This window comes from Melozone crissalis, unplaced genomic scaffold (assembly GCF_028551555.1).
Source record: "Melozone crissalis strain CALT ecotype California unplaced genomic scaffold, PUWL_Pcris_2 ptg000027l_1, whole genome shotgun sequence".
Lineage (NCBI taxonomy): Eukaryota > Metazoa > Chordata > Aves > Passeriformes > Passerellidae > Melozone > Melozone crissalis.
Window position 1 is genome coordinate 87362929 of NW_026535805.1, and position 24842 is coordinate 87387770.

The window sequence follows — 24842 nt, forward strand, 5'->3', positions numbered from 1 at the left end:
GCACTGTATGAGATTTGCTGTGCTTGTGGTGGCCACTGCTGTAGCCCACATAGAGTGACTCAAGAGTGTCACACTGTGCAAACTGTGCTGTGCACCTTCTCTCCTACTGCGTTCCTGAACTAGATAGCACCATGGAAGCCCCATTTGCATGCTCTCATGTAACACCATTGCAGTCACACTGACAGGCAGTTTTCTTTGGTGTGAAGCCACGTCCATACACCCGCTGCTGTTTTTCACAGACCAGAGAGCTGATTATCTTTCTATTATATTTTCACAGACTAAAGAGGCTGATTATCTTTTGAAAGATAACTGTTTAATTATCCTGCCAGAAGCTTGGGATCAACAGAATTATTTTGCAGCCAAATACCATTCAGAAGTTTGGCTGCAAAGGGGAGGATGCTATCAGGTTATTTATCCCCAAATCCAGTGTTTCTGTGAGCAAATACTCCATTGAGATAGGCCTCACAAAGCAGTCATTAAAGGTTATTATTTTGTTCTGTGTGCAAAACAATCTTTGGAAACTGCAAGTGAAAAATAGCATGCAATGCCTTTGGATGGATTTCAGCAATCCACAGCCTAAGTCAGAGAGTTTTCTACACCAGCAGCCCAGGCTACCAGCTGCCAAACATAGTACAGAGACAATCAAAGCTACAGGCTACTTGGGAACAGTGAGCCTTCAGGGCATGTTCTCTTTGTCCCTGACAGCACACATGTAAGAGCATTGAATGCTGGATGGTTTTAAAGGTCTTCACTCTAGGTTATGTCAAAATATCTGCACAATGCTATGGGTATAGCCAGACTTTGGCTAGCCAGGCATTTGAGTTTCCATAGCTGCGCTGAAGCTTCTGCAGATAATAGCTGTTATTTTCAACATTGCTGTCTCCAAGATTTATACACAGTGGTTTGTAGCTGAAAAACTACGGCTGTTCTCTATTAGGCCCCAATTCAACACAGTAACAAAATGCACCCTTCAAGCCATCTCTATTTGGCAAAGCCAAGGAATATTCTTATTTCCACTCATGTGCCTAAGGGGCTTTTTATTTCAGAACTGAATTCACCAGGATATAATTGTGCACTGAAAGTTATATCTAAGAACTTTTAAAGCCTGACATGTGCTCAAGTGCTTTAGTAAATCAGGACTTCTGCGATTTAATTGCACTAAGTGGATGATAACAAAAGACAACAACAGGAATAAATCATCTAACTGTGTTAAAGATCATGAGATTGACTCCAGACTCCAGCCATCCCAAGCCTTCCGAAGGGTCAGACGCTGTACCCTTGTTCACACAGAGCAGTGCCTGCCTCCATAAATAGTGTCATCAAAGTGAAAGGGGCTGCCTCTGAAGTAACCCACTGAGTACGAACATATGTGCTGGAGCCTGGCCCACACTGTAAAGTACAAAAGAGAGGTGAGGGAAGGAGAATTAGATTTCAAACAGATACTTGCCACTGTTGAACGGACAAAGGAGATTTATTTGTTAACACTTAATTTAGGCTGTGTCAAAATGCCACATTTGTGTACGAATTAAAACCTAGCAAGAACAACATAATATAGCAAGAAGATCTTGCCTCAAAGTTTAGTAACTTATCACACCTGTTGCACCTCATGGTAATTACAGTGAAGCAACATGGGAATGGCAGCAGTGCTAAGATGCAGCACAGAGCAATAAGAGCAAACATGCAACAGATTAAGGAAACAGAAGCAGAGCTAGTAAAATTGTAAGCCTACTTAAGGAACATACTGCAGTTGTTATGAGAGCAGGAGCCAGTTCTGCATCCGGTTTTATGCAGAGTATTAAGAGGGTGGGAGCATGGAAGGGATTCCTTTGATAGCAGTGGACTGCTTGGCGTGTCTCTCCTGCACATCCACTAACACAGTCCACAGACAAGCTACAAACGTGGTGTATTAAAACCAGCAGACACTCCTCCAGCTGCCTCTTCAGTTCTCTGGACTATCACAGAGCAGTGAATATAACCCTTAACTCCATGGTTTGCTATCTTCACTGCTCTGCCACATAGAAGGACCACTGAGACACCCCCAAAAAGAACTGCAGCACCCAGCTGCTGGTGTGATGTTCACAAGCCACATTTAAGCCATTCAGACTGCAGAAGGGCAGAGTTAGGATAAAGTGTGAACAACCTCTCTAGCAAGAACAGCTGTGCCACAGTGTACAGTCCAATGCTTCCATGTAAAGTAAAATCTGTGGCAGTTTACCTTAAACCATAAACCATGGCATTTTAGGAAAAAGAGTCCCTGGAGCAAGCCCTGTACCTTTCGTCAGTAGAGTGAGGCAGACAGCTGGAGATAGTAATTGTTTCAGCCATTGAATGTGTCTCAGACCCAGACAAACATTTTACAAGATCTGTAACTCAGTACTTGGGAGGAGGGTATTTCCAAAGGCCTGGAGCAGCCTACACTGAATGGGGAAATGATGAAGTGGAAAGCATTTGAAGTCATTCTTCTTCTTTGGAATAAAGACACTTTTTTGCAACCTTGAATTTCATGCCATGTGAGACTCTCAGCATGCATGCATTTAAACTAACAACTGGGGGGATTTTTTCCATAGGTCTGAGCTGCAATCCTTTAATCCTTACTCTACCAAATAAAACTCTTCATATGAACGATGACTCTCGGCTCTGACCCACACTTTTAGTGCCTTGGCCATTACAGTCACCTGGTTTAAATACAAGCATAGAAATTTGGAGTGAATTAAACAAATGGTAGCTGAGAAAGCCCCTACGTGAACAAAGAAGAGCTGCGGAAAGGTATTGTGGACACCTGGAAAAGCCTGTCTCCTATTTGAAGAAATATATAAACAATGTTCCAGGGAGACAAGTCTGTAATAAAAACTAATGGTGAACAAACAGAACACTGCTCTGAGTAGCTCAAGAGGAGTCCATTTATTTTTTTTTTTCCTTTGAGACATATGCTCCCCAAACATTTTGATTTATTAAAACAATTTGTCTATGTTTTTACATTGCTATTCAAATAATGGGAATGATGGTAGGCTTTCCAGTCTTAGGAAAAGCACATTGCAGATTAAACAGAAAAAATAGGACCCAGCTCTGTGCACTACTAGGCAAGTGGCAAAAGTTCCCATTAATACAGACAAATACAAAGGAAAAGCAGCAGGTCAATTTGTTGCTACCCTTTACAACTGTTTAAGAAAGAACCCTGAATATTATCCAGGTGAAGTCACTAAGTCATATCTCTAGTATTTAAGCATGACTAAGCTTACTCATGCAAGTGATAACACTAATAATATGAAGGAAGGGTAACTTTCCCAGGGTATTCCCTGTCCTACCTACTCCATCACCCACTTGAGAGGTACAAGAGAACAAGTGTCTCGCTATGACCGAGGAAACAACTCTGTGGCAGTTCCAAACAGGTCAGTTTGAGAGAAACATTCAAGAAGGGGAGGCCCACACTGTGGATGTGGAAAAACAGTTTCTGGATTCTCCCATTGACTAGGAAGAGACAGAGGTGAGACCTGATGTACCAAAAAGAGGATTTCTATGAAAAATGATGAAAAGATATAACTGTAACTGTCCACAAATACAGGGAAAGCTTTTTCACATGAAACACAAAATTCCCTAAAGCCCACTTAATATGCCAGGAAGGACATATGCCAGGACATTTTTGAAGTCTGAGCCATCACACATAAAGATAGCACCTTTCTTATACCATCATTTCAAATCTGGTAGTACACAAAGCTATGAATAGTATTAATAACAACTTAAAGATTAAGTGTGTAGACACAATTAATGGTTAATTTATTCTAAATTGTATTTATCACATTGTTTGGTAAAACATTTGTTAATAAGACAGTTATTTGTGAAAAAATTGTTCAAATAAATTGCATTCAATTTGTGTTTCTAATCAGCCAGTTACACAATGTAACATGAAGAGGTCAACTGGAACTATATCAAATACATGATGTATCATTAGAACAGAGATTAGTCACAATTATGTACCTAATCCATTTTATCTGTATATGACATCACCATTGCTATTATTTAAATGCTAAAGGACAACAAAATATATGTAGGAAAGCTTCTCTAGCTTTCTCTGGGGACAAATTATTATAATATTTGCTCATGCTCAGAAAGTCAAAGGATTTGGACTTTGCATTAGCCATTTGTTTAAAGGAAGGTTGTTTGCAATCTAAATATAAACTTAACTTCAGCACTTTCCATCTCTATTCATTGACTCATACTCGAGTACATTTATGTGATAAACATGCACAGCTAATAATCAATGCTATGGTGGCTGTGTGTACAGAACAAATAAGAGAAGAAACAAATATTCCATGTCTGTACTCACATATCCAAAACAGAATGTAATGATGATCAAATATACGTGCTTTAAGGAAGAGTCCTTAAAGGTCATTTATATTAACTTTTTATACACTTCTATTAGACAAAAAAATCACCTTCCATTGCCACCATGCTTATTTATTTCAGCGTATATACTTACTGCAAGCATTTGTTTTTCAAACCTTGCATTCATTCATCTCAAAACTTAAGATTTATGGAAGATTAAAATCACCTCTTTTTAATTTTCTTAACTGGGATATGCGTGGGCCTTCTTTCCATAAAATCTTTCTCATCCTTTTTTTCTTTTTCATCATCACTCTTACCCAGGGGAGCTGGGTACATAGCACTCAGTATCTGCTCTTTTCCAAAACAGAGAATGCAGGTTCCTCTCAATAGTGAGAAAAATCTCCTTATCCCATGGCCAAGCAAAACAAAAAACAAAAAAAAAAAACAAACCTGGGGTTTTACCTAAGTGAAGAATTATTGTGTGAGAGGTCCAGAGACTTAGCAGGCCAAAAACTTGCACTGCATCTTCCAAAACTTATGACTCCTTCTGTGATTTGCCCTCCAAAAAGACCAAAATTTCCTATATTCAAATGATTTTTCAGCAGCAGCCATCTCACCTTTCAAGTTCTACCCTGCAACCCCAAATGTGTGGGATTGCGAATCGATTATTTCAAAACTCAAAAGCACTAATTTGCACCTCTTTTGCTTTCTCCTCATCTTAAACATGAAAGAGTTTGTATGGAAAGGTTCGTATTTCTCTTTTGGAAGCATGTTTTTGTCTCCTGGGTTTATAAGACAACCTGGCTGCAGTGGGTACACCCACTCCTGTCCCTCTGCCAGGAGCTGCACCAGGGGCTCTGCCACGCACCTGCTGCCAGGTGGGAAAAGCACAGCAGGGCACACACAGACTGCTCATCTCAGACTCTCTTGATTTGCTGGAAAAATACAATGTCATCCTTAAAGAACAGCAGTTTCTATGAGATTCATACTGGCATAAAATATATTAAACACTTGGAGATTTTGAGCGCTACAGGACCTCCATCCAGCCCTCCTGCAGTAGAGCCTACCTCATACCAGAGGAAAACCACAAGTCCCTGTAACCTCACATTTTCCTCTATATCTTCCCCACCTGCCTTCCTCATTTGAGTGATACTGCTGACTCTGAATAGCTCATTAAGACAATTAAGCGTGCTCTAGGTGGGAGTTCAGCATCCCCCTGGCCAACTCTGCCATCATCAGCCTACCCCTAACACTTCCCTCCTCCTCAAGTTATCTGCTTCAGAGGCTGACTTCATCTCAGTTTTTCAAAACCAGACCTTTCTGTGCTTACAGTCACCTGGCAAATGGCAGGGCCTGGTCTTCACATATATTTTCTGAATGGCTGGCTAGCCCAAGAAGAATAAGGATGATAATGATGATAATAATAATCTAATTATTCAATGGAAGCTACACCCATCTCTTGGAGGCAGGGCAGCAATTTCAGCAGTGGCAGTCCTGCTGCAGAAGTAAGCAGAATGCAATCTCTTCTGCAGAGCCCTAGTGAAGAGCCAGCCAGGCTCAATGAGACCTTGAGGACCTGAGCACATCAAAATTAGATTTTTATGCAGTGGCAGTGTCTACATTGCAGCTGTCAGCAGCACACAGCAGTTGCTGCAGCCAGTGGTGGACCTCCCAACTTTAAGCATCCCTACTTTAGCCAGCCTGGCTCCCTCTCTGCCCTCCTGCCATCCTTCACACTCGAGGCAATTCAGCCAAGAGTGCAAGGGGAGACTTGGAGATTTACACCAAGGCATAAGGAAGTTGCCCTGTGGTGTAATTTCATTCTCTAAGGGAAATCTTGAAAGCACAACTATAGCCCTCCCACACGTCAATTTGGCTGCAAGCAGGTTCTGAAAATCCATATACATGCACCAAAGCGTAAAGACTCTGCCTCCTCCGATAAATCAACTGGAGAGGAGGGGTCACCCTGTTAGGGTACCGCTCCTGAGAGGGAAATCGTCCTCCCTGAGGGGCCGTTTTGGGAGGCGGGGAGGAGAGCGATGGGGCACTCCGAGTGCAGGTCCCGGACTGCCGGGGATTCCCGCCGGGACGCCGAGCCGCGAATGCTCAGGGCCTGTCAGGGTACTCGGGGGCTGTCAGGACACTCGGGGCCTGTCCGGACGCTCAGGGGCTGTCAGGGTACTCGGGGGCTCTCAGAACGCTCGGGGCCTGTCGGGACACTCGGGGCCTGTCGGGACACTCAGGGGCTGTCAGGACACTCAGGGGCTGTCAGGACACTCGGGGCCTGTCGGGACACTCAGGGGCTGTCAGGACACTCAGGGGCTGTCAGGACACTCGGGGCCTGTCGGGACACTCAGAGCCTGTCGGGACACTCAGGGGCTGTCCGGACACTCGGGGCCTGTCCAGACGCTCGGGGCCTGTCCAGGGGCCGCCCCCGCGGGTGAAGGAACAGCGGGGCTGCGGAGGTGCGCGAACAGCCGGGGGCTGAGAGGACACCGGCACATGGTACAACCTGTCACGCTGCTGGGGCACAGCTCTGACGAGTTTGTCTGAGCCCCCACCGCAAACCAGGGCATTCCCTGCTTGCCGTGCCAGCCTGAAATTCCCGTGCCATGGCAAGACAGGGACAGATCCTGCCAGATGCCCAGCTGTGCTTTCAGCAGGTCCGCTGGGGTGCTTCGTTTCGACTCGGATCATTTGAGGTGGAATTCCGTGATTGATGTTCACGCTTTGGGGATTAAAGAAGAGGGAAACGACTGGTAATCTCAAATGGTCATAGAAAACCGTAGCGTTTCTGGAGCTAAAACCACTCCAACATGCTAGTTGCCTTAGGGTTCCTTTTTTCATAGCATTACAACATTACAATGCACAAACTTCTGTCTTTGTTGCTCCCCGTTCACCCAAAGCAGGTGCTTGGACTTAACTGGAAAGCATAAACCGCAAAAAATACAGAGAGGGACTGGTATGGGGAAAATGGACATAAAAATGTGCAGAATAGTTAGAACAAAAGTGATAACATCTCTGCTGATACTCATCCTTACTGAGGAAATGACACCCCATATTAAATAGAGTAAAATAAATTTTCTTTAAAGGGGAATTGCAGTTTACTGACTATAGCAGGGTGCTGACCAAAATGTCTATTTTTTCATGCAGGCGCAATGTCCCATCTTAGAGCACAACGCCCGTTATCACCTTACATACCAAAGGGATTATGCCCTAGAAAGTGCAGGTGCTGTGACCTGCAGCACCTTCCCACTCCACCAGCAGCCCCTCCACACATGACCAGAGCCATGGTCGAGTCACTTCATTTTGGGAAGCACTCCTTAAACTGGGCTACCAAACCACTTGCCACCTGTGCACGCACCAAAGCCATGACGGCAAGATCATGATGCTGCCATCATTTCTCTTAGGAAAGGGGAGAGTTGTGCCTCTCAGATGCTTCCAATATCTACATTTGTCGCCAGGGAGAGGAAAAAAAAAAAGGCAGAATTGAGGAATATTCAGTCCCAAGGATCAAAGAAGTACCACAGGCCCCACTGGTCCTACGATCCTAATGAAGCATCAGTGCTGCTGGCAACAGCTACTGCCGTGTCCAGAGGGGATAGTAATAACTACCATGAAAACACTTTAAAACAGTCCAGCCGAGCTTCCCTTCCCTCACAGGGCCTCTGTGTTTCAGTACAAGCAGGATAGCTAGGGCACAACCCAGCCATTCCAAAATGCAGGGAGATGTATTGAGATATATGGTATCTCAGCACTTACTCTGATTTTTTTTTTCTATTTAATTTTAATATTTTTTTAAGTTCAACTGACCCTTCTGGTCACCAACTTTCTTTGTGGTTCACTGTAAGGATCGCTCTCCAAGAACAAAAAAGAAATCTCCGAGCTTTGATAGAGACTCTGGATGAAATTAAGAACTTCAAACCCCAGATTTTTGAAAAGAAAAACAGATGTCCTGTTTGTTGAGTATAAATAACTCCGTACGTGGAAGCCTTTTCTTTTACGCCGCATTAAATTTTATTTAATGCTGGGTGCATTTAACCTAAAAAAAAAAAAAAAAAAAAAAAAAAAAAAGGAGGGGGGTGCAGCAAAATACGTGGGTGACAAACCTCTAAATCTTTCCCTCTCTCGAAAGAGAAAGAAACAGGCAGACGGGAAATCCTTCATCTGGATGAAAGCGCACAATGTGCTTCCTAGCAGACCTGGCGAGCCTGCCCTGGTCAGTGCGGCGGCGAGGGGAGGGGGAGAGGAGGCGGCGGCAGGGAGGGAGGAAGGGAGGGAGGGAGGGAAGGCAGGGAGGGAGGAGCGGCCCCGGCCAGGCAGAGCGGGGCGCGCCCGCAGGTGCCCGCCCGGTGCTCGGTCCCGGCCGGTCCCCGCCGCAGGAGCGGCCCCGGGCTGACTTACGTGAGCACGTAGTTAACGCTGACGATGCAGTGCGGGCGGGAGGAGCGGCTGTTGTGCACGATGGTGGCGTAGCTCTGCACCCACACCCAGCCGCCGTGCTTGGCCAGGAAGCGGTAGTACTTGGTGGTCACTTGGCCCTTCACCAGCACTGCGGGGACAAAGCGAGGAGAGCCTCAGCGTGGCTCCCGCCTGCGGTTTGATCAGCCCCGGGAAGAGGCGCACACTCCCCCCGGAGCCCTGTAGGCGACCAGAGGGGTTAGGAACCTCTTAGCCAGAGGGGTTAGGAACCTCTCAGCGGTACATGCGGACAAGGGTGGTGGAGCCCCCAGGCAGGGCTTATCTCAGTGCCTGAGATGGTTATCACAGGCTAATAGGGAGATTGGTAGGGCCGGGGGGAGCGTGTGTGTGTGGTCCTCTACGGCAACCGAACCCCGCACACTCCCATCCTGAAGTATCATCATGGAGATTTTGTTCTATAAATCTGTCTTTGGGTTTTATCTCTTCTCGTTACGTTCTCTGTAAGGAAACTTACCGGAAATTGGTATCCTTTCTATTCATCTATCCGTTATTAATGTCATCGTGATATCAAAATAGAATAAAGTACATCTCGCCGGATCAGGCTCACTACTGCAGTCGAAATTAGATATACAGATAAGGTTTGTGAGACTTGGTGGAAGTGAAATAAAAGTATTGATATTTCACTGGTATGGCTTTTTAGAGCAGGAAAAAAAGGGTTTTCCTAACACGATATCCTTTCATTCCCAATGCCCTCCGTTTGCCACCTGAGTCCAGAGTTCAGTCTCTATGTAACCTTGTTTCACTAAAACCTGAAGAATATTTTGCTTATTCTGCCCCCCAGAGAGCTGGATTTTCACGTGCCGACCTAGAGGTAAATCCCAGCACCCCCAAAGTCCTTCTGCAAAGGGACAGGATGGGGGCGGGGTTTTAAACAAGAAGACCATCTCCTTACACAAGTGATGTGCACAACGCAGGTGAAAGGTGTCACAGCCATGGACGTGGTGGTAAAGGGTCTTCTCTATCAGATCCTGGGGCTCATAACCTGTTAGCTCAGCTACCCTGCAAGAGACATAAGCAGCAAATCTAAGTGGGTAAGAGGACAGGAGAGGAGGCCTGGGGAAGAAGGGGCGGGCTAGGGGAATAGATTTGGAAATAACCCAAGCTCTACCTGGAATCTAAGAATATGAGCTTCATGTCTAGGCTGGCCCGAAACATGAACATATTGCTGTGGAGCTTGATCTCCGTCACGGCGCTGGGGGGCAGCGAGTGGCCCACGGCGACCAAGCCAACGTTTTGGTAGCAGCCGTCGAAGGGGGACATGTCCAGGCTGTACTGGCGGATCTTCAGGTACCCGCTGCAGTGAATCACCTGCCGGAGACACAGGAAAGCTTGGCGGCGGCTCAGCAGCGGGGAAGGGTGTGCTGAGTCCCTCCCCACGAAGAGGGCCCGGACAATTCCCCCCATCCCGGTGAGGTGCGGGACTCGCGGGAGCCGCTGACCTGCGTCTCCACCCTGGCAAAGCGGCACCGTCTAGGAGTTTTCTGCGGTTCTATTGGGGTTGAATTTACTTTTTTTTCCCCATAGTAGAGTTCAGCATCGATCTAAGGCCCATTAGAGCCAACAAGATTTTTTTTTCCCACTGGCTTAAGTGGTTTTTGGCCCACCTCCTAACTGCGCTATTATTATTCTTCTGAAAAGGAAAGACGCGGAACTGCCAATCCAGTTACGACTTTGTAATGAAGAGTGTATGCGAGAAAGGGCTTACATGTGTGCATCTGTCACATGTGTAAGATGCGCCTGTTATATGGATGGAGCAGGCGCAATCCACCGCCAAAAAGCACCTTTGATTTAAGTATATCTCCTAAACGTATCCTTGCAGACAACTGCTGTCCACTTCTACTCTTACTTCTCTGTTACTAAGATGGTTCTTCTTGGGGTTCAGCAGGTGTTCTTGGTCTATGGTATATCGTGACACGACATCTCCTTGGGTTATGGGTGCAACCCCCTCCTCGGCGTTGTGTGGCTGACACAAAGCAGCGAGGAGTTGAGAGACAGCGCAGGGCTCTCCTTACTGAGGAGCCCCGAGCAGAACCGTGTGAAGCACCTGGTCAAAACCCTTGACTGGGAGAGCTGCCTCTGCAGCTGACGGATCACCTGATTAAGAAATAAATTAACCAGGGCTCCGTTTTTATCACCTGAAAGTTGTCGCTGTGAACATCAGAGGTTGTGCGAGGTTCAGTTCAAACAGTAAAATAATAATTAAAAAAAAAAAAAGATAAAAAAAGCCCACAAACAAACACCAAGGGGAGATCGATTGCTTGGCTTTGGTTTTGTGGTTTGTGCTCTTCAACCTGAAACTCTGAGAGAAATGGACCACATGAAAGAGCCCTGGGCTGGGAAAACCCCCGCAAGAAGAGGTCTCACCCCCTCTTCTCTCCCCATTTTCGCAGCCTTCCCGGCACAGGGACACGGGCAGGCTGGTGCGGGGGGAAGGGGGAATCTGGCCGCGGGCACGCACCTTGTAGCCACCGCAGGTGAGGCCCGCGTTCCTCTTGGCCAGGACGCACTTCATCCTCAGGAAAAAGGATCTCTCGATCTCGTACTCTGGGAAGGGGGAAAGGCAGAGGAGGGGTGAGCCAGGGGCTCCGCGGGCTCTGCGCGGTTCCCTACGCGGCCGCGGGGGCTGTGGGCTTTACCCTGCACGAAGTGCGAGTGGTAAGGCTGGTGCGCCGTCAGCACCGCCGTCATCTCGTCGTGGTCGGCGGGGTGGATGTACTCGTAAATGCTGTTGCCGGTCAGCTCTACCTGTGAGAGAGGAGGAGGAGGAGTAGGGGGGCTCACGGCCGGCACCGCGCACCCTCTCCTGTCAGTCGCGGGGGTGGCTCAGGCAGCACAGGGGCCAGCAGGCCCCCCAGCGTACCTGCGACAAGCCCAGGTGCACCGAGGCAGTCTCCGAGATGTACATGATCTTGCCATCCGGAGCCACAACAAATATGAAACCGTCCAAAGTCTGCAGAAAAGGGTTGGGAATATAATTAAATTATTGGAAAGACCCATTATATACCTGAACCTCTGATTTATTTTAGCAAACAGGCATCGATGTTCAGGCTCTGATTATTCAAAAAGTTGGAAGGAAATGGGCAAATCTTAGACAAGAATCCCTCTAAAGCTCCTGGACCCCTGAGATACAACCCACTTCTCAGAGGGGCCGAGCTCAAAAGTAACGCCTTGAAAGTGCCTTGAAAGTATCTAAGAAGAGGTCCTGGCTATCTGGTGATTAATATGTGGGTCCCAGAAATCCCAAATTCTTCTATCCTATTTCAAATGTCACGGAGGTTTAGTACTTGCCAATTTTATATGGAGAATTTAGGCGATCAAAGAGAATTTAAAACTCTCCACAGTGTAAATAAGACAACTGGTCAGGTACATTTCAGCAGACACAGACGGGACTTCTGGGTGTAGCAAGAGCAGAATAGCTACTCCAAAGGCCACACGATTCCACCAGAAATACGTGGTGGTGGTCATCACTAATATTCCTTACTATTTCAGAGCGTTGTGAGTTTTCAGATCTGTCCTCCCTGATTTGTGTCTTTGCTAATGTCGGTGCCCGCTGAGCCCTTCTGTCCCAGACAGCCGTCCCTAACCTGTCACTACAGCCTCTCCCTGCCACACCCCTCTGGGCTTACAACATTGATGAGATGTGTCACCTTGTTAATAAATTTGGTAAAAGTCGTGCTCCTGTGTCTCTGGCAGCCTGGGACACACTGTGAATCCCTCTCTGTGGACGCAGTGTTAGGTGATTCTGAGGCACCCAGAGGGACCAAGCCACCAATAAAACACACGACACTGAATCACAGTGGTTCACATTTCTGAAGTGGTTCCCCTCCTGCCTACCTTTCTATTAAACACTTGAACGGTTAAAAATTAGTCAAGGTGGCAATTGAAAGCTCAGAAGAGGGAATTATTTCTTTAATCATTAATAACATATGCCTGTCGTTTCTAGACCAGTACCTGCAAAAGGTGGGATCCCAGTTCCCGTCCAACATTATCCAGTGGGCTGGTTCGACTGGAGTGGCCCCAGGCTTCTCCGAGTCCTATTATTTAAAAAAGACAAATAAAAAAGGAAAGTAAGGTCAGGAGATGAAAAATTGGCTCGTGTGGGCCTGATGGGGCGGCGGGGGGGGAACATTTTTACCGTGTGTACACTCTAAAACATATATACATACAATCTTTGGAAAACTAGATGTGACTACATTGCAGATAAAAGCCTCATTTGTGCTTTTTCTTTTTTTTTTTTTTTTTTTTCAGTATCTAATTCCTCAGAGAGAAAAATTCCTGAATACTTATTTTGAGTTAAGGGTGAAGTTAATTTTTAAGACCTAAGTGTAACAGCATGCCAGATCCAAGTGCTTTTCAGTGCTGCTTTCGGCTCCTGGGAACTGTCCCCCTTGAACTTCAGGGGAAGCATCCTAACCTCGCAGTTTTTCGTCACTGTCCAACGGCACGGACCAACCTCCGCCTGCCCCACCAAGTCTGCCTCCAGGATTCACCTCCATCCCTTCCATCTCTCCTCCTGCTGCTCCGGTGGGCGGGATGGCTCCCGCTGCAGGGAGGGGTGATGTGCCTCCATAGAGCCCATTCCAGAAATTAATCTTTCCGGGTTTGCCTTATGTTTTACACGCGTCTTGTTTTCTCCTATGCAAAGTGAGTAGTAATAAAAACCACGTGGAAGTTACTTCAGGGGAGTAAAGCTATTCATGGACGATGTCTTTTCACGGTGTTGTTGCTGAAATAATTTAAACGGGTCACTTAAAACTTTTCAGGCTTGTGCCGTGAAATAAGTCTCACTCCGACACGCACTAGCAGTAAGATAGAGCAAAACGGAGGGGAAACCTACAAATCCGGATCGATGGCTGGGGTGCAGGTAGCAAGGGGACCCGAGCCGGCGGGATGTGCTCACTCCCGCAGTGCGGGTTCGGGCAAGGCAAGACCTCGTTTTCCAGTTATTTCGAGACAAACAGACGAGGTGCTGGCAGCAGGCAGCCGCGGGCATCCCTCGCTATTGACCGGCCTCACCCGGGTGTTTGCCGGCCCGAGCGGAGCGAACGATTTCCCCCTCGCTCTTTGAACGGGGCATCCCAGCGCGGCCCCTGCGCGCCCTCCCCACCGCCCGCGCCGCGCGCCCCGCTCGTCCGCGCCTTTCGCTTCCTTCTCCCCCTTCCTCCTCTGCCTCTTCACAACAACTTCACCACCCCTACACTTTTCTCCTTCTTCCTTAACTTCACAGCCCTACAGAGGCAGGAGATTCTCCCTGGCCCGTCCCTCATCCTGCAGCCTCAGCATGTAGCAGGTCGCCAGTCAGAAACAGGCTCCTTCCCATTAATTCCTCCACGCCAACTAAGAGGGAGCCAGCCGCCAGGATGGAGGATCACCTCCGCCCCCTGTATTCAGGAAGGAGCTGGCAAATTTTACACAGCTTCCAGGAAAAGAGAGAAAACCCCACGGTTTATTTGTTTTTCCCGAACTCCTCGAAGGTTTCTTTGCTGGGGAGCCAGGATGGCCAGTTAGCGCTGAGCTGGCTCCTTGCCACGTCCCCCACCCGGAGGGAAATCTGAGTGACAGGTTTCTTTATTCAAGACTAAATCTGCACTGCCCGCCTATGATTTAAGTTGCTTATTAATCTAAGTTTACGGTTCTAATTATTCTTCTCCTAAAAGGGAAAATAACCCGACCCCAGCGGGTTAATGAACAGCTCAAGGGAATTGCAGGTTAACCTCCCTCGGGAAGGCGGTTCTTCACGGCGCGCTGAGCTCCTCTGTATGTTTCAGGTGGAAACCCCGCGCTGCTGGGCTCTGTCTGCTCGTGGTTTATAATTAAACGTTTTCACTTGTCTACCTGAACCGGCTTTTTCAAATCCTGTCACATGAGAAGATCCTTTGTGCTGCCCAGATGTTTTCAGTACTTTCAAGTCGGAGACTCTTTCTAAACGTTGCCCAATCCCAGCCTCTCCCAAATCGACGGCCTCTCCTGATGCCCCTTAAATACTGTTTTCAAAGATTATAAGAGAAAGCCCCCTCCACTAATTTTCCCTTCCCCCCCCGCCCCATCTATTCCCTTTAACATCCAATTTCCTTTTATCGAGGAGGCAAACTGTGATTTCTTGCACTTGACCTACCGCAGAAAATTCTGCAAATCCTTTGATTGTCTATTTAAAACAAAACAAGGAAATCAGCTCTCCCTTTTGCTCCAGGATTACGCTTGGAAACAAGATCTAAAGATTCTCTTGTAATTTGGAGAGCCAACAGCATAATAGCTTTGGAATAGAAACAAGCAGCTTTGTGAGAAGAAGGATAACTAAATCGTTTTTAGGCAAAGGATTTTCCCAGCTAAAGTGGCCGAAGACAAAGCAAAACATAATCTATTTTGGAAGATTTCCAAGTTATGCCACATTAACCTTAGCAGATAAAATTTGCTTTCTTCCCTGAGGCCCCTCCCCCACGGCGGTCTGGTTTATCATATTTACATAAGTAGCCTTAGAAGGGATGTATTTATTATGGATCTAAGGAGCTAGCGAGATCACATTTCATTTGGAAATAGAGGGGAAGTTTTACTCTTGCTTAATACTTGATGCATTGTAGAACCATTTCCATTTAAATACCCCCGACCCACGGATTACCTCCATGGACTGGCTGCATGGGTTTTGTAATTTCCTGAAAATGAGATTTCGATTTTTAAAACAAGAAACCAATTAGTAACCAAATGAGGCGAAGTAGATCCACTAAAATTGACCTAATCCCACAGGCACCGTTTAGGTCAGTTCTTGGCGAATGAATGATGAGCAACCGTCTAACATAAGCTCAAGGCATCATCCAGCTGGGTTATTCAAGCAGAAAAATAATTTTTTTTTAATGGATCGAGCTTTTATTTCAGAATGAATTTGATACTCTTGCCAAAATATGGATTATATGCTCCTGCCTAACAAACTCTTCCTCCTATTTAACAATCTCTTTCACTCGATGAACTTTTTTCCTGAGAAGAGAAACTATTTGTGCCACGAGATATTGTCTGCTGTTGTGAGGGGGGAAGGGAAAGGCAAAAAAGAAAATAAGCAAAAAAGACTTTTTTTTTTTTTTAAAGAAGAGAAAAGAAAAGTATTTTATGCAGACTATCACTCATCGTTACCCAACAGCCTTCACCTATAGTGCGCGGAACCTGCGCGGAGCGAGCGTGCTGATTCATCGTTTCTCTCAGCACTCTCCAGTGGAAAGCCACTGTGCTTTCCACATCAAAAAGCATGTCCATCGGTTTCATGGGCTCCTACAAAGGCGGGTCCCTGTGAAATGCCTTCTCCCACCCAGCCGCGCCCACCGCCGGCACTGAGAGCCGCTCCGCACCGCCAGCCTGCGCCCCAGGCCGGGCGCGCAGCCAGACCTGCCGCGCTGCACTGCCCCGCTCCTGTCCTGCCTTCCCCTCATCTTTTGATTGATGCAAGCCTTGATGTCGACAGCCAATGGAACCAGGGGCTGGGTGGGCACCTTCCCTATCCAGTGGCGATACTATTTCAAGAAGCTCCCCTGTCCTGCAGAAGGGGGAAGAGATTCCTGAATCGTTTCTAATTTGATCTAGGCAAAGACGGAGGAAGGCAGGCGCAGGGAAATGAGACTCCGAGAAGCCAGGGCAGCTCCTTGGCCCCTTGGTCTCCGGGTTACTTGTCCCTCTGTGAGCATCTGCAGTGCAGAGCCCATCTCGACCCCGTCCTTTGTCTGGCAATAGCAAAGGGGGGCGGGGGTGGCCGTGGGGGTGGGGTGGCCAGAAGATGCAAGCCCTTGTCTACTTTGCGCTGATTTGCCGGCTTTTAAAAGCAGTTACGGCGATTTCCCCAGCGGGCTCGCAGTCATGAAACCGCAGCGCAATCCGGATTCACTGTAGCAGGGGACTTGAAGCCCTCGTTTGAAAACACCTAGTGGAGAGCCCGCCCTGAGCTCCAGAGCCGCTTCTTTGGGGGCCAGACCCTGAGGCCGGCTCCCTCGGAACCCTTGGGTACCCCTCCGGGGTTTGCCCTGTCTGGCGCACGGCCCCGCACGGCCGGGCGAGGCCCAGGGAAACTGGCTCGGAGACGAAGCCCCGGAGGCAGGGAGTTCTCTCCTGCTGCTGTGGATGGGCAGAGGGAGAGGCTTGGGGGGCTCTCCCGGGGGCAGCCCGCTGCTGTGGGGCAGCGCTGGGAGCCCACCCGACGGGGCAGCCGCAGGGAGTCTTCCCTAAGTCGGGTCCCAGCAGGGCCATCACGGGTTTCTCTTCCAGGAGTTGCTCAAAACTCCCTCTCTGGGCAGCGGCCCCCGCCGCCGCTTTCCCGGGTCTCTCCGCCGCCTCCCGGGGGCCGCGGCCCGGGGACGTCTCCGCACGCTTTGGTTTCGCTGCGTTTTCTTTGCCCTTTCAAGGGCCGCTGTATGGTTATTAAAAAAGGAGCAGCAGCTCACCCATCGCCGGCCTCGAGGGGATGCTGAACCCACAAAGGGCGCGGGGTGCGGGACCCCCGCTCACCTCCGCCCCGGGGCTCGCCCCTTCCGTGCTGGGCAGGACGGCGACGAAGCTCGGCCCGGGCACGGGCAGCGGCTTCGTTCAACCTGCCCAGCAAAGCCTCTCTACAGGGAGGACGAGAACGTCACCTTGTGAGCGGCTCCTCAGGCAGCGCCTTTCCTGCCTCCCACCGCCCCTCGGCACTGCTGCCTCCCTAATACCAAGGGACAAGAGGGGCACGGGAGTTGTTTGGGAAGAGGGAGACAGGACAGCTCAGACCCCATCGCCCACGCGGTCATTCTCCCTCTCTGTCCAGGGGAAATGACAAACAACAGCTCCGGGAGTCGCGGGAGCAGAACCGGCACGTCCTAGTCACCGGCAAGCCAAAAGGCAACTGGATGTTGTATCGAGGAATTAACTTGATTCGATTAACCATTTAATTAAATCGTCTGCCGCCAGCGCTCCGTTCTGCCATCGCCTAACGCCAGACAGAGCTTATTTCCCAGTTAATTTAATAGGCAGTGGTTAATGATAACTCAAAATCTCGGCCAAATGAGGCTTCTGTGAAGGACTGGGTCGCCGTCGGAGGGTTCAGATGGAATAGAATAAGCTATGCTTAAAAAAAAAAAAAAGAAAGAAAGAAAAAGCTGCTCATTTCCACTGCCTGCGGATGCCATTAGCAAGGTTTTGTAAAGACTTATTATCTCGGTAAATCACACGTATTCATTTGAAGCAGAGATAAATTAGCATCCCTATTTCTTTATAAAAATAATAATAACAGGGAGGAAAAGCCCTGTTGACTAAACAAACATCCCTGCTAAGAAAATGGTAGTGGAAATAATGCTGAGGCTGTTTCACTATAGAAAGAAAAACCAGGATTTTGGCAAACACGAGGTACCGGAATTGCGCTTTGAAATGCAAACAAACGGAACCATATCCAAATTGGAGAGAGGGGGAAAAAATCAGGGCATTTTCGAGTACCAACTACTTATTCATTTCTCCAGAAGACTCAAATTCAAGTAGCCCTTATTTCGAAGAAATAGGGGAAGGAAGGATTTGCGCCAACGCACACGCGGTTTATATGCAAGTTGAAAAATATTCTCCAACGTGAAAACGGTTGTATGTTTCCAAAGGAAATATGATTTTTCCCCCTCTCTTCTCATTAAATATTCCTTCTAAAACATAAATCTGTGGGGTTTTTTTTCAACGATCCTGCTAGTAGTTTAGTTCTGCTCTTCACACTTTAAGTTCACATCAAAACTGGAATTAAACAGATATTCAGCGTGGAGAGTAAACTGCTGCTTAAATGAGAAAAACTTCTGTAAGAAAATAAACATTGAAACCTAATGCTCAGTCATTTCCCTTTGCAGCAAGAAAAACAGCATTAAATCACCTATCCACGTGGGAAACGGATTTTTTTTTCCTGTTGATCTCTTCCCCCTTTAAAATAAAACAAGGTTAAGGGTTTCAATATTGAAATGTTGAACCATCCTGATTCGGCGAAAGTTTATGTAAACGGGGTCTCTGCTTTTGTCTCGAAAAGCAAATGCCTCTCTGCCCCGAAACGATCCCTTCCCACTAGGACAGACTGCAAACCCTCCTTTTACATCTCTGGGCGCGAACGGAGAATAGGACCTTTAAAATATTCCTAACTAAAAAATAAAAACAAAACCCAAACAAAAATTATTTATTGTGCCACCTCGGTTTTTTGTTTGGGTTTTACTATTTTTTTTTCTCCCTTCCTTTCTGGATACTGCCGAAGGTCAGTGAAGAATTACCCCGCTATAGTAACAGTGATCGCATCGTTTTTGGTGGAAAAGTCTTTTAGTCCTTTGACATCCTGGAGATTTTTCTACCTATTTTTTGTGTCCACGTTACTTACATTAGGGATTTAAATTAAAATATTTGTATTTATTTATAATGAACGTTAAATCAAGAGTTAATTAATTAATTCTGCTTTTAAAAAAACAAACAAACAAACAACCCTTAAATCTCTTCCTTAATGTCCTCAGAAAATTAGCAGATATTCACTCTTTCCAAAGCTGTCTGATCACCGAAAAGCAGTATAGGTCTTATACGCTTTCTCCTCCTGAAAAGAAGTGTTTTAATAATGAAACGATGCAAGAAACCTTCGTCTTGCACTTTCGTCCTTGGCAGGTTTAATCTGCTGAAGACCTAATGAAGTGAAATTAGGGGCAGAAAGAACAACCCTAGCGTTTCAATAACTTGTGAGAATTGCACAACCATTACGAGAGAAAGTGCATAGAAAAATTTCTGTCCGGTTTGTCAAGTTTGTCCAGTGCCACTGCCTTATGTTTAGATGTCTGGGGGTGAGAAGGAAACCTCACGTGCTCATTTAGTGTGTGACTCTCCTGGCGTTTCACTCCCAGAAAACTCTTGTTTCCAAAATGAACCCGAAATCTACCCACCTTCTTTCTCTATAGGGACCTCTCAGACACAAAAATATGCAGACAAGCGCACACCGATTCTCTCCGCCCTGTCCCCTGCCCCGCGTATGCGCGGCAATGAGGAGTGTATATCTTTCTGTACGTGATTATTTACAACCAACTCTATGCAAGCACTCCATGGGCAGATGGAAATTCGCTCTTGTACCGGGGAGAGGGGATATGAGTTACTCTGAAAGTGCAGCTCGCTCTTACGGACACAACGTTTCTCTACCCTGACTCCTCCAAGATCTCTTTAAATGTACATGACATTCCGCCGGGCTCCCGAGCATCCCACCACCCATCTCCAGTGTTCCGGCCAACTCATCGGGTCTGTCCCTATGCATGTATCGCTTTCCTCCCCAGGGAAATACAAGCGAAAGGAACCCCAGCACATCCATCCAACATCCCTGCCCTGCCTCCTCCGTTCAGAAAGAATTGCCCCTTCCGTGCGTCATTTCCCTGGCTGCTACTACCTGTTCTCCTTTCCCAGAGAAGCGATGGTTTTGTTGTTGGTTTTTTTTTTTTTTTTCCTCTGGGTGGAGGCACTGGAAAACCAGAATAGCCCCTCGCTTCCTTGCCTCCCTACACTCATACCAGCCGGACAAGCACAAGCGCACCCGCAGCGGGAGCCCAAGCTGCTCCGTCGCGTTCCCGGAGCTCACTGCGTCCCCCCGAGTCCCGGGAAAAATCACCCGGGCTCGGCTCCGGCCCGGCCAGGCACAGGCGCAGCTCCGGGGCCGCTCGTGGGCGCCTCGCTCGTGTTTAATAGCGGCGCGGGCGAGCGCAGGGAAACCCGCAGGGTCGGGGCCGAGCCGGGCCCCGCTCTCCGCTCCCCGCCTCCTCGGAAGTACGTGAGAGGGAGAGGGAGCCGGCGTGGGACGGCGGGGAAGCCTCCCGGCTCCGCGCCACGTTGCGGCTCCCGCTCTCGGGCCTTTGTGCCCCGCTCGCAGCGCTGCCCTGCGAGGGATGCGCGGCCCTGGGGATGCGGGCGCGGCCGTCCCCCGTGGGTCTGCAGCCCTCTCGGCCCCGGGCCTCCCGCGGCAGCGCCTCGGAGGGGCGAGCCCTTCCTAGCCTGCTCCCGGCCTGTCTTTATAATGCGCAGTTTGCCTTTAATGAGGCTGCGAAGGCTCCGCTGCCCCCCGAGCCCCGCTCAGCCGCCCCCGCTGCCTCCGCACTCAAATTAGCATCTGCTGCGGCCGGCGGCGGCCCCGGCCCCGGCGCGCTTCGCCGCACGGTTCCCCAGGGCATTCAGGCATCCTGCGCTGCCACCGAGGGACGGGGATCAGCTATTCTTCTCTTCCCGTGATTACTCACAGCCTACAAGCAACACCATATGCTTCTTCTGATCAAACAACCCGCTACATAGGCACCAGTAATTGACGAGACCTGCTCGAAATCACGCAGAAAGGTAGCCTACTGAGACCGCAGGAGTTGACAAATCATTGCTAATAATCCTTTTAGGAACATCATGGGCATCAGGGCTTGCAATAGCTTTATTTTTATAAAGTATGCGCTGACAGCATAAAGGACAACTCCGTCTCCTTTGGAACAGGGGATTGTCCCGCATAATGATCTTCAAGGTGGCAGAGCAAATAGAAGAAGAAAGTGGATGGATGAAGACTTTAATTATTATTTTTAAAGGTTTCATTTAACCCTTTCTTTGGTTATAAGTGACTCGATGATGTGGAAATTTATTTCAAGAAATCCTTGTAAAATGCTCTGGATTGAAAATTACTGCAGTGGTATATATACTGTACACTTTAGGTATAAAGGTTCATCTGTAACCTGGGGCGGGGAAGGGGGTGTGAGATTACCTCCCCCATCCAAATGACTGCCACATTGCATATTTATTTTAAAAAGTAGAATTAGTACCAGTAGTCCACATATTTAACTGGGGGAAAAAAATTATAAACCTCTCAAATCACCAAATCAGACAAAACTAGAGCAAAACAAAACTAGGCCATATATATGCTCATAATTTTTAAAAAAATATGGGCCAACCGAGTAGAGATACAGCTACAGAAAACTCATGGGGACATATTAAGTTGTTTTCTATGTACACTCACTTTTCAACAAAACATGCAGCGAATTATGTATTAGGTCAGGGGAAAAAAACCCCAAAAACCTCTTGATACCTTTTCTTTCACGCAGACCATAACTTCATCGAGTTGATCTAAATAAAAGATTCGTGATTTTTTTTTTTTTCAGTTTTTTTCCCCTACGTCTTATAAAATCGACAGAGCGAGAACACAGAAGAACTTTATTCTGACTCTCTTAACTTTGCTCTGTTTGTTTTTCTTGGCAGCCGATCTAGAAGACCAAAGACGATCGCTTTAGATCCTGATACTATTTAAAAGCAAGAGACACTTCAGGACGCTAAAGTTTTCTTTTGCTAGACAGGCGGGCTGTTGCTGCCGTGGGAGTCAACGTGAAGTTTACTGTTGCCTGTCGAGGAGAGTCATGTCTAGGCTGGGCCGCTGGTTTTGCAGCACTGGGTGGTCAGCGGCATTGAATACATCTGGGTGCAAAACTCCTGCTAAAATTTTCCGAGGTCGATTAACGCCCTCAAAGTGCCCTGGTGATCCTCAGAACGAGACACAACGCACTCACACACGATGTGACTCACTGTGCTCGACTTATTTATTTAGCCTGGGTGTGAGCACGCCTGCACGCGTGTCCTGTACCTGTACACCGCACCTTTCCTCGAGAGCCGAACTAAGGCTTTAGGACTTTGCATAAACTTATGTAAATATTTACCCATATACTAACTCACCCTCACAGAATTACTATAAATAGGGGTGAATCATGCCCTCTTAGGCCTTGCGTGAGCTTGGTGGGGGATGAACATTTGACTGGAAGACTGGGGGGAAAGGAAACCCGGGTTTGCTGTAGCAGAACACGCAGCAGAGCTCAGTGCCTTCAGGTGTTGACAAAAGCACCATAAGTCTCCAACCAAACCTGTCATAGGAGCTAAAGGGAAAGTATTTACAACAGAGGAAAGTGACAGCGGAGGGCACCCTGTCTCTAAGCACACTCCGAAGGATTGACCTTTTCCTTTTTTTTTAATTTTCTTTTTTTTCCTTTTTCTTTTCTTTTCTTTTTTTTTCACCGCAAAAGTGATAAATGACATCTGGATCAGAACGAAAATAGAGACGAATAGGCATTCTCACCTACCTTCTGGAAAAACCACTCTCATTTTTAAATAGCTGGTAGTGAGTCTGATTATGGATGCTTTGTCCAGCTGAGAGGTGATAGCGGAGGGCAGGGGTAGTAATTTAGCCAGTTCATAAAATTCACTGTTTTCTTTCTCCCGTCTAGTCCGGGCAGCATTTTTGGACTTCTCTTTCATCCTGTTTTTTTCCCACTTCCTTGCTACAATTTAAACTCCAGAGATTCATCCAAAGGTAGAAGGGAAACTCATCTGCAATTCATCTCTTCGGAGCATCAGGCTGTGATTCTGAGTGCGGCCATTACTCAGAAAAACCGTTCTGTTGTGTAAATGCAAACAAGCATTGAAGAGTAAATATGTTCTTAAAAAAATAATAAAAATAAAAAAAAAAGGAAAAAAAGTAAATATACTCTGAAAAGCAGAGTCAATTAGATGGGGAAGGCATTTATCCAATGCAGTTCAGCACTCCAAGCAACTGCATTAAAAAAAAAAAAAAAAAAGAAAAAAAAAGCTAGAAGATTGAGGCACCAGACAGCAACCAAACGATGTATTTCTGGCCTTTTTTCCTACTCATGGCGGGCAGCATAGCTCCTCGGAAGAGGGTCATAGTAATCCCTTTTTTTCCCGTGATCCGTTGTCAATCCGAGGGCCGAAGCGCCCGGCCGCGGGCTGCCTCCCAGGACGCTGGGTGACTTCCCCGGAGCCTCTCTCTGTGAAGACAAGAGCAGTCCTGGAGTGAGAGAGTCGGTACACGGCGCCGCAGCGGAGCCGCGAGAAATAATAATCAACAACCAGCCGCCGGCGGGTGTAGTATTTTCTCCCACCAGAGGGGAAAGAAAAAAAAAAGTGTATTTTCCCATCTAGCGCTCCCGTGGAGAAGCCTGCCCCGCACTCTCCTCCCACAGCCCTCTCACTTCCCAGCCCAGGTGTGCGCTGCATGGCCGGAACGAAAGCGCAGCGGAGAGCAGCCCCGGCTCCCGGCGTGAGCGGCTTTGGGGCTGCGCCGGCCCCTCCGCGCTCCCGCGGCCAGAGCTCCCCGCCTTCCGCGCTGCCAGACCCTCGGTGAAGGACGCATTTCCAACCACGGAGTATTTCTGCTTGTTTTCCCTTTTCTTTTTCCTTTTGTTTTTTTTTTTTTTTCTTTTTTTTTTTTTCTTTCTTTCTTTTGAATTTCTCCTCGGCTACTGTCCTCATTCCTCAGCTGGGATCGGGGGTGTCTACCTCAGCTGCACCCCAGCCAGGGGAGGCACGCTTTGCCCAGCCCTGCCCCGAGCCGGAATCCACCCAAACATCACATTTTTCCAACCAAATTATCTTTTTTTTTTTTTTTCTCCGCATTTTTCACCGTGGGGAAGCGACCCACAGCCTAGCACCGCACATCACTGCGGTTCTTCGCTGAGGCTGCAGATTGTGGTGGGTTGTGATCTTCTTTTCACCTACCTTGAATCCCTGAGCCCGGCAGCCTGCAGAGAGCTCTCCCGGGGTGAGGAGCCCAACTCTTTAATTGGCTCATTAATGGCAGGGGGAAAAGTTTGCGCCTGTCACTGCTCCTCGCACCGATGGGCAGACAGACATTGCCGCCTCCCCATCCCCTTTATCGGCTCCCAGGCTCTCCGTCTCACATAACGAGGGGTGGGGTGGGGTAGGGTGGGGTGGGGGGGCGAGGTTGGTATTAATGAAGAATCCCTAATTTGCGGCTGAGAAATGCCTAATAACTTCTTGATGGCTAAAAGCCTTTTAGCACAACTTCATTTCTCTCCAACTCCCCCCTTGGCCCCCCTCGCTCCCACCCGGCCGAGCCCGCCCCTAACGCCACTCACGGACCCGCCTCGCGTCCCGTTGGCCGCCGCCGCCCCTGGGCCGGCCCCACTGACGGAGGGGGTGGCGGCGTCAGGCGGGCACATCCCCGCCCCTCTCCCGCCTCCCCTCTTCCCTGTGTCCGCCCTCTGACCTGGCGGCGCCGC

General features: G+C 48.1%; 1 protein-coding gene across 1 annotated transcript in view; it reads right to left on the bottom strand.

Moving 5' to 3' along the window:
- Positions 1-23058, bottom strand: part of SIM1 (SIM bHLH transcription factor 1) — a 45290-nt gene extending 22232 nt beyond the window's left edge. The window contains exons 1-8 of the mRNA XM_054280244.1: positions 22884-23058; positions 12757-12839; positions 11666-11755; positions 11442-11550; positions 11264-11349; positions 9914-10113; positions 9698-9804; positions 8728-8875 (exon numbers count right to left, since the gene is read on the bottom strand). Coding sequence (XP_054136219.1) covers positions 8728-8875; positions 9698-9804; positions 9914-10113; positions 11264-11349; positions 11442-11550; positions 11666-11755; positions 12757-12839; positions 22884-23058 — 998 coding nt within the window. The remainder of the gene's footprint in view (positions 1-8727; positions 8876-9697; positions 9805-9913; positions 10114-11263; positions 11350-11441; positions 11551-11665; positions 11756-12756; positions 12840-22883) is intronic.
- Positions 23059-24842: the final 1784 nt, after the last annotated feature.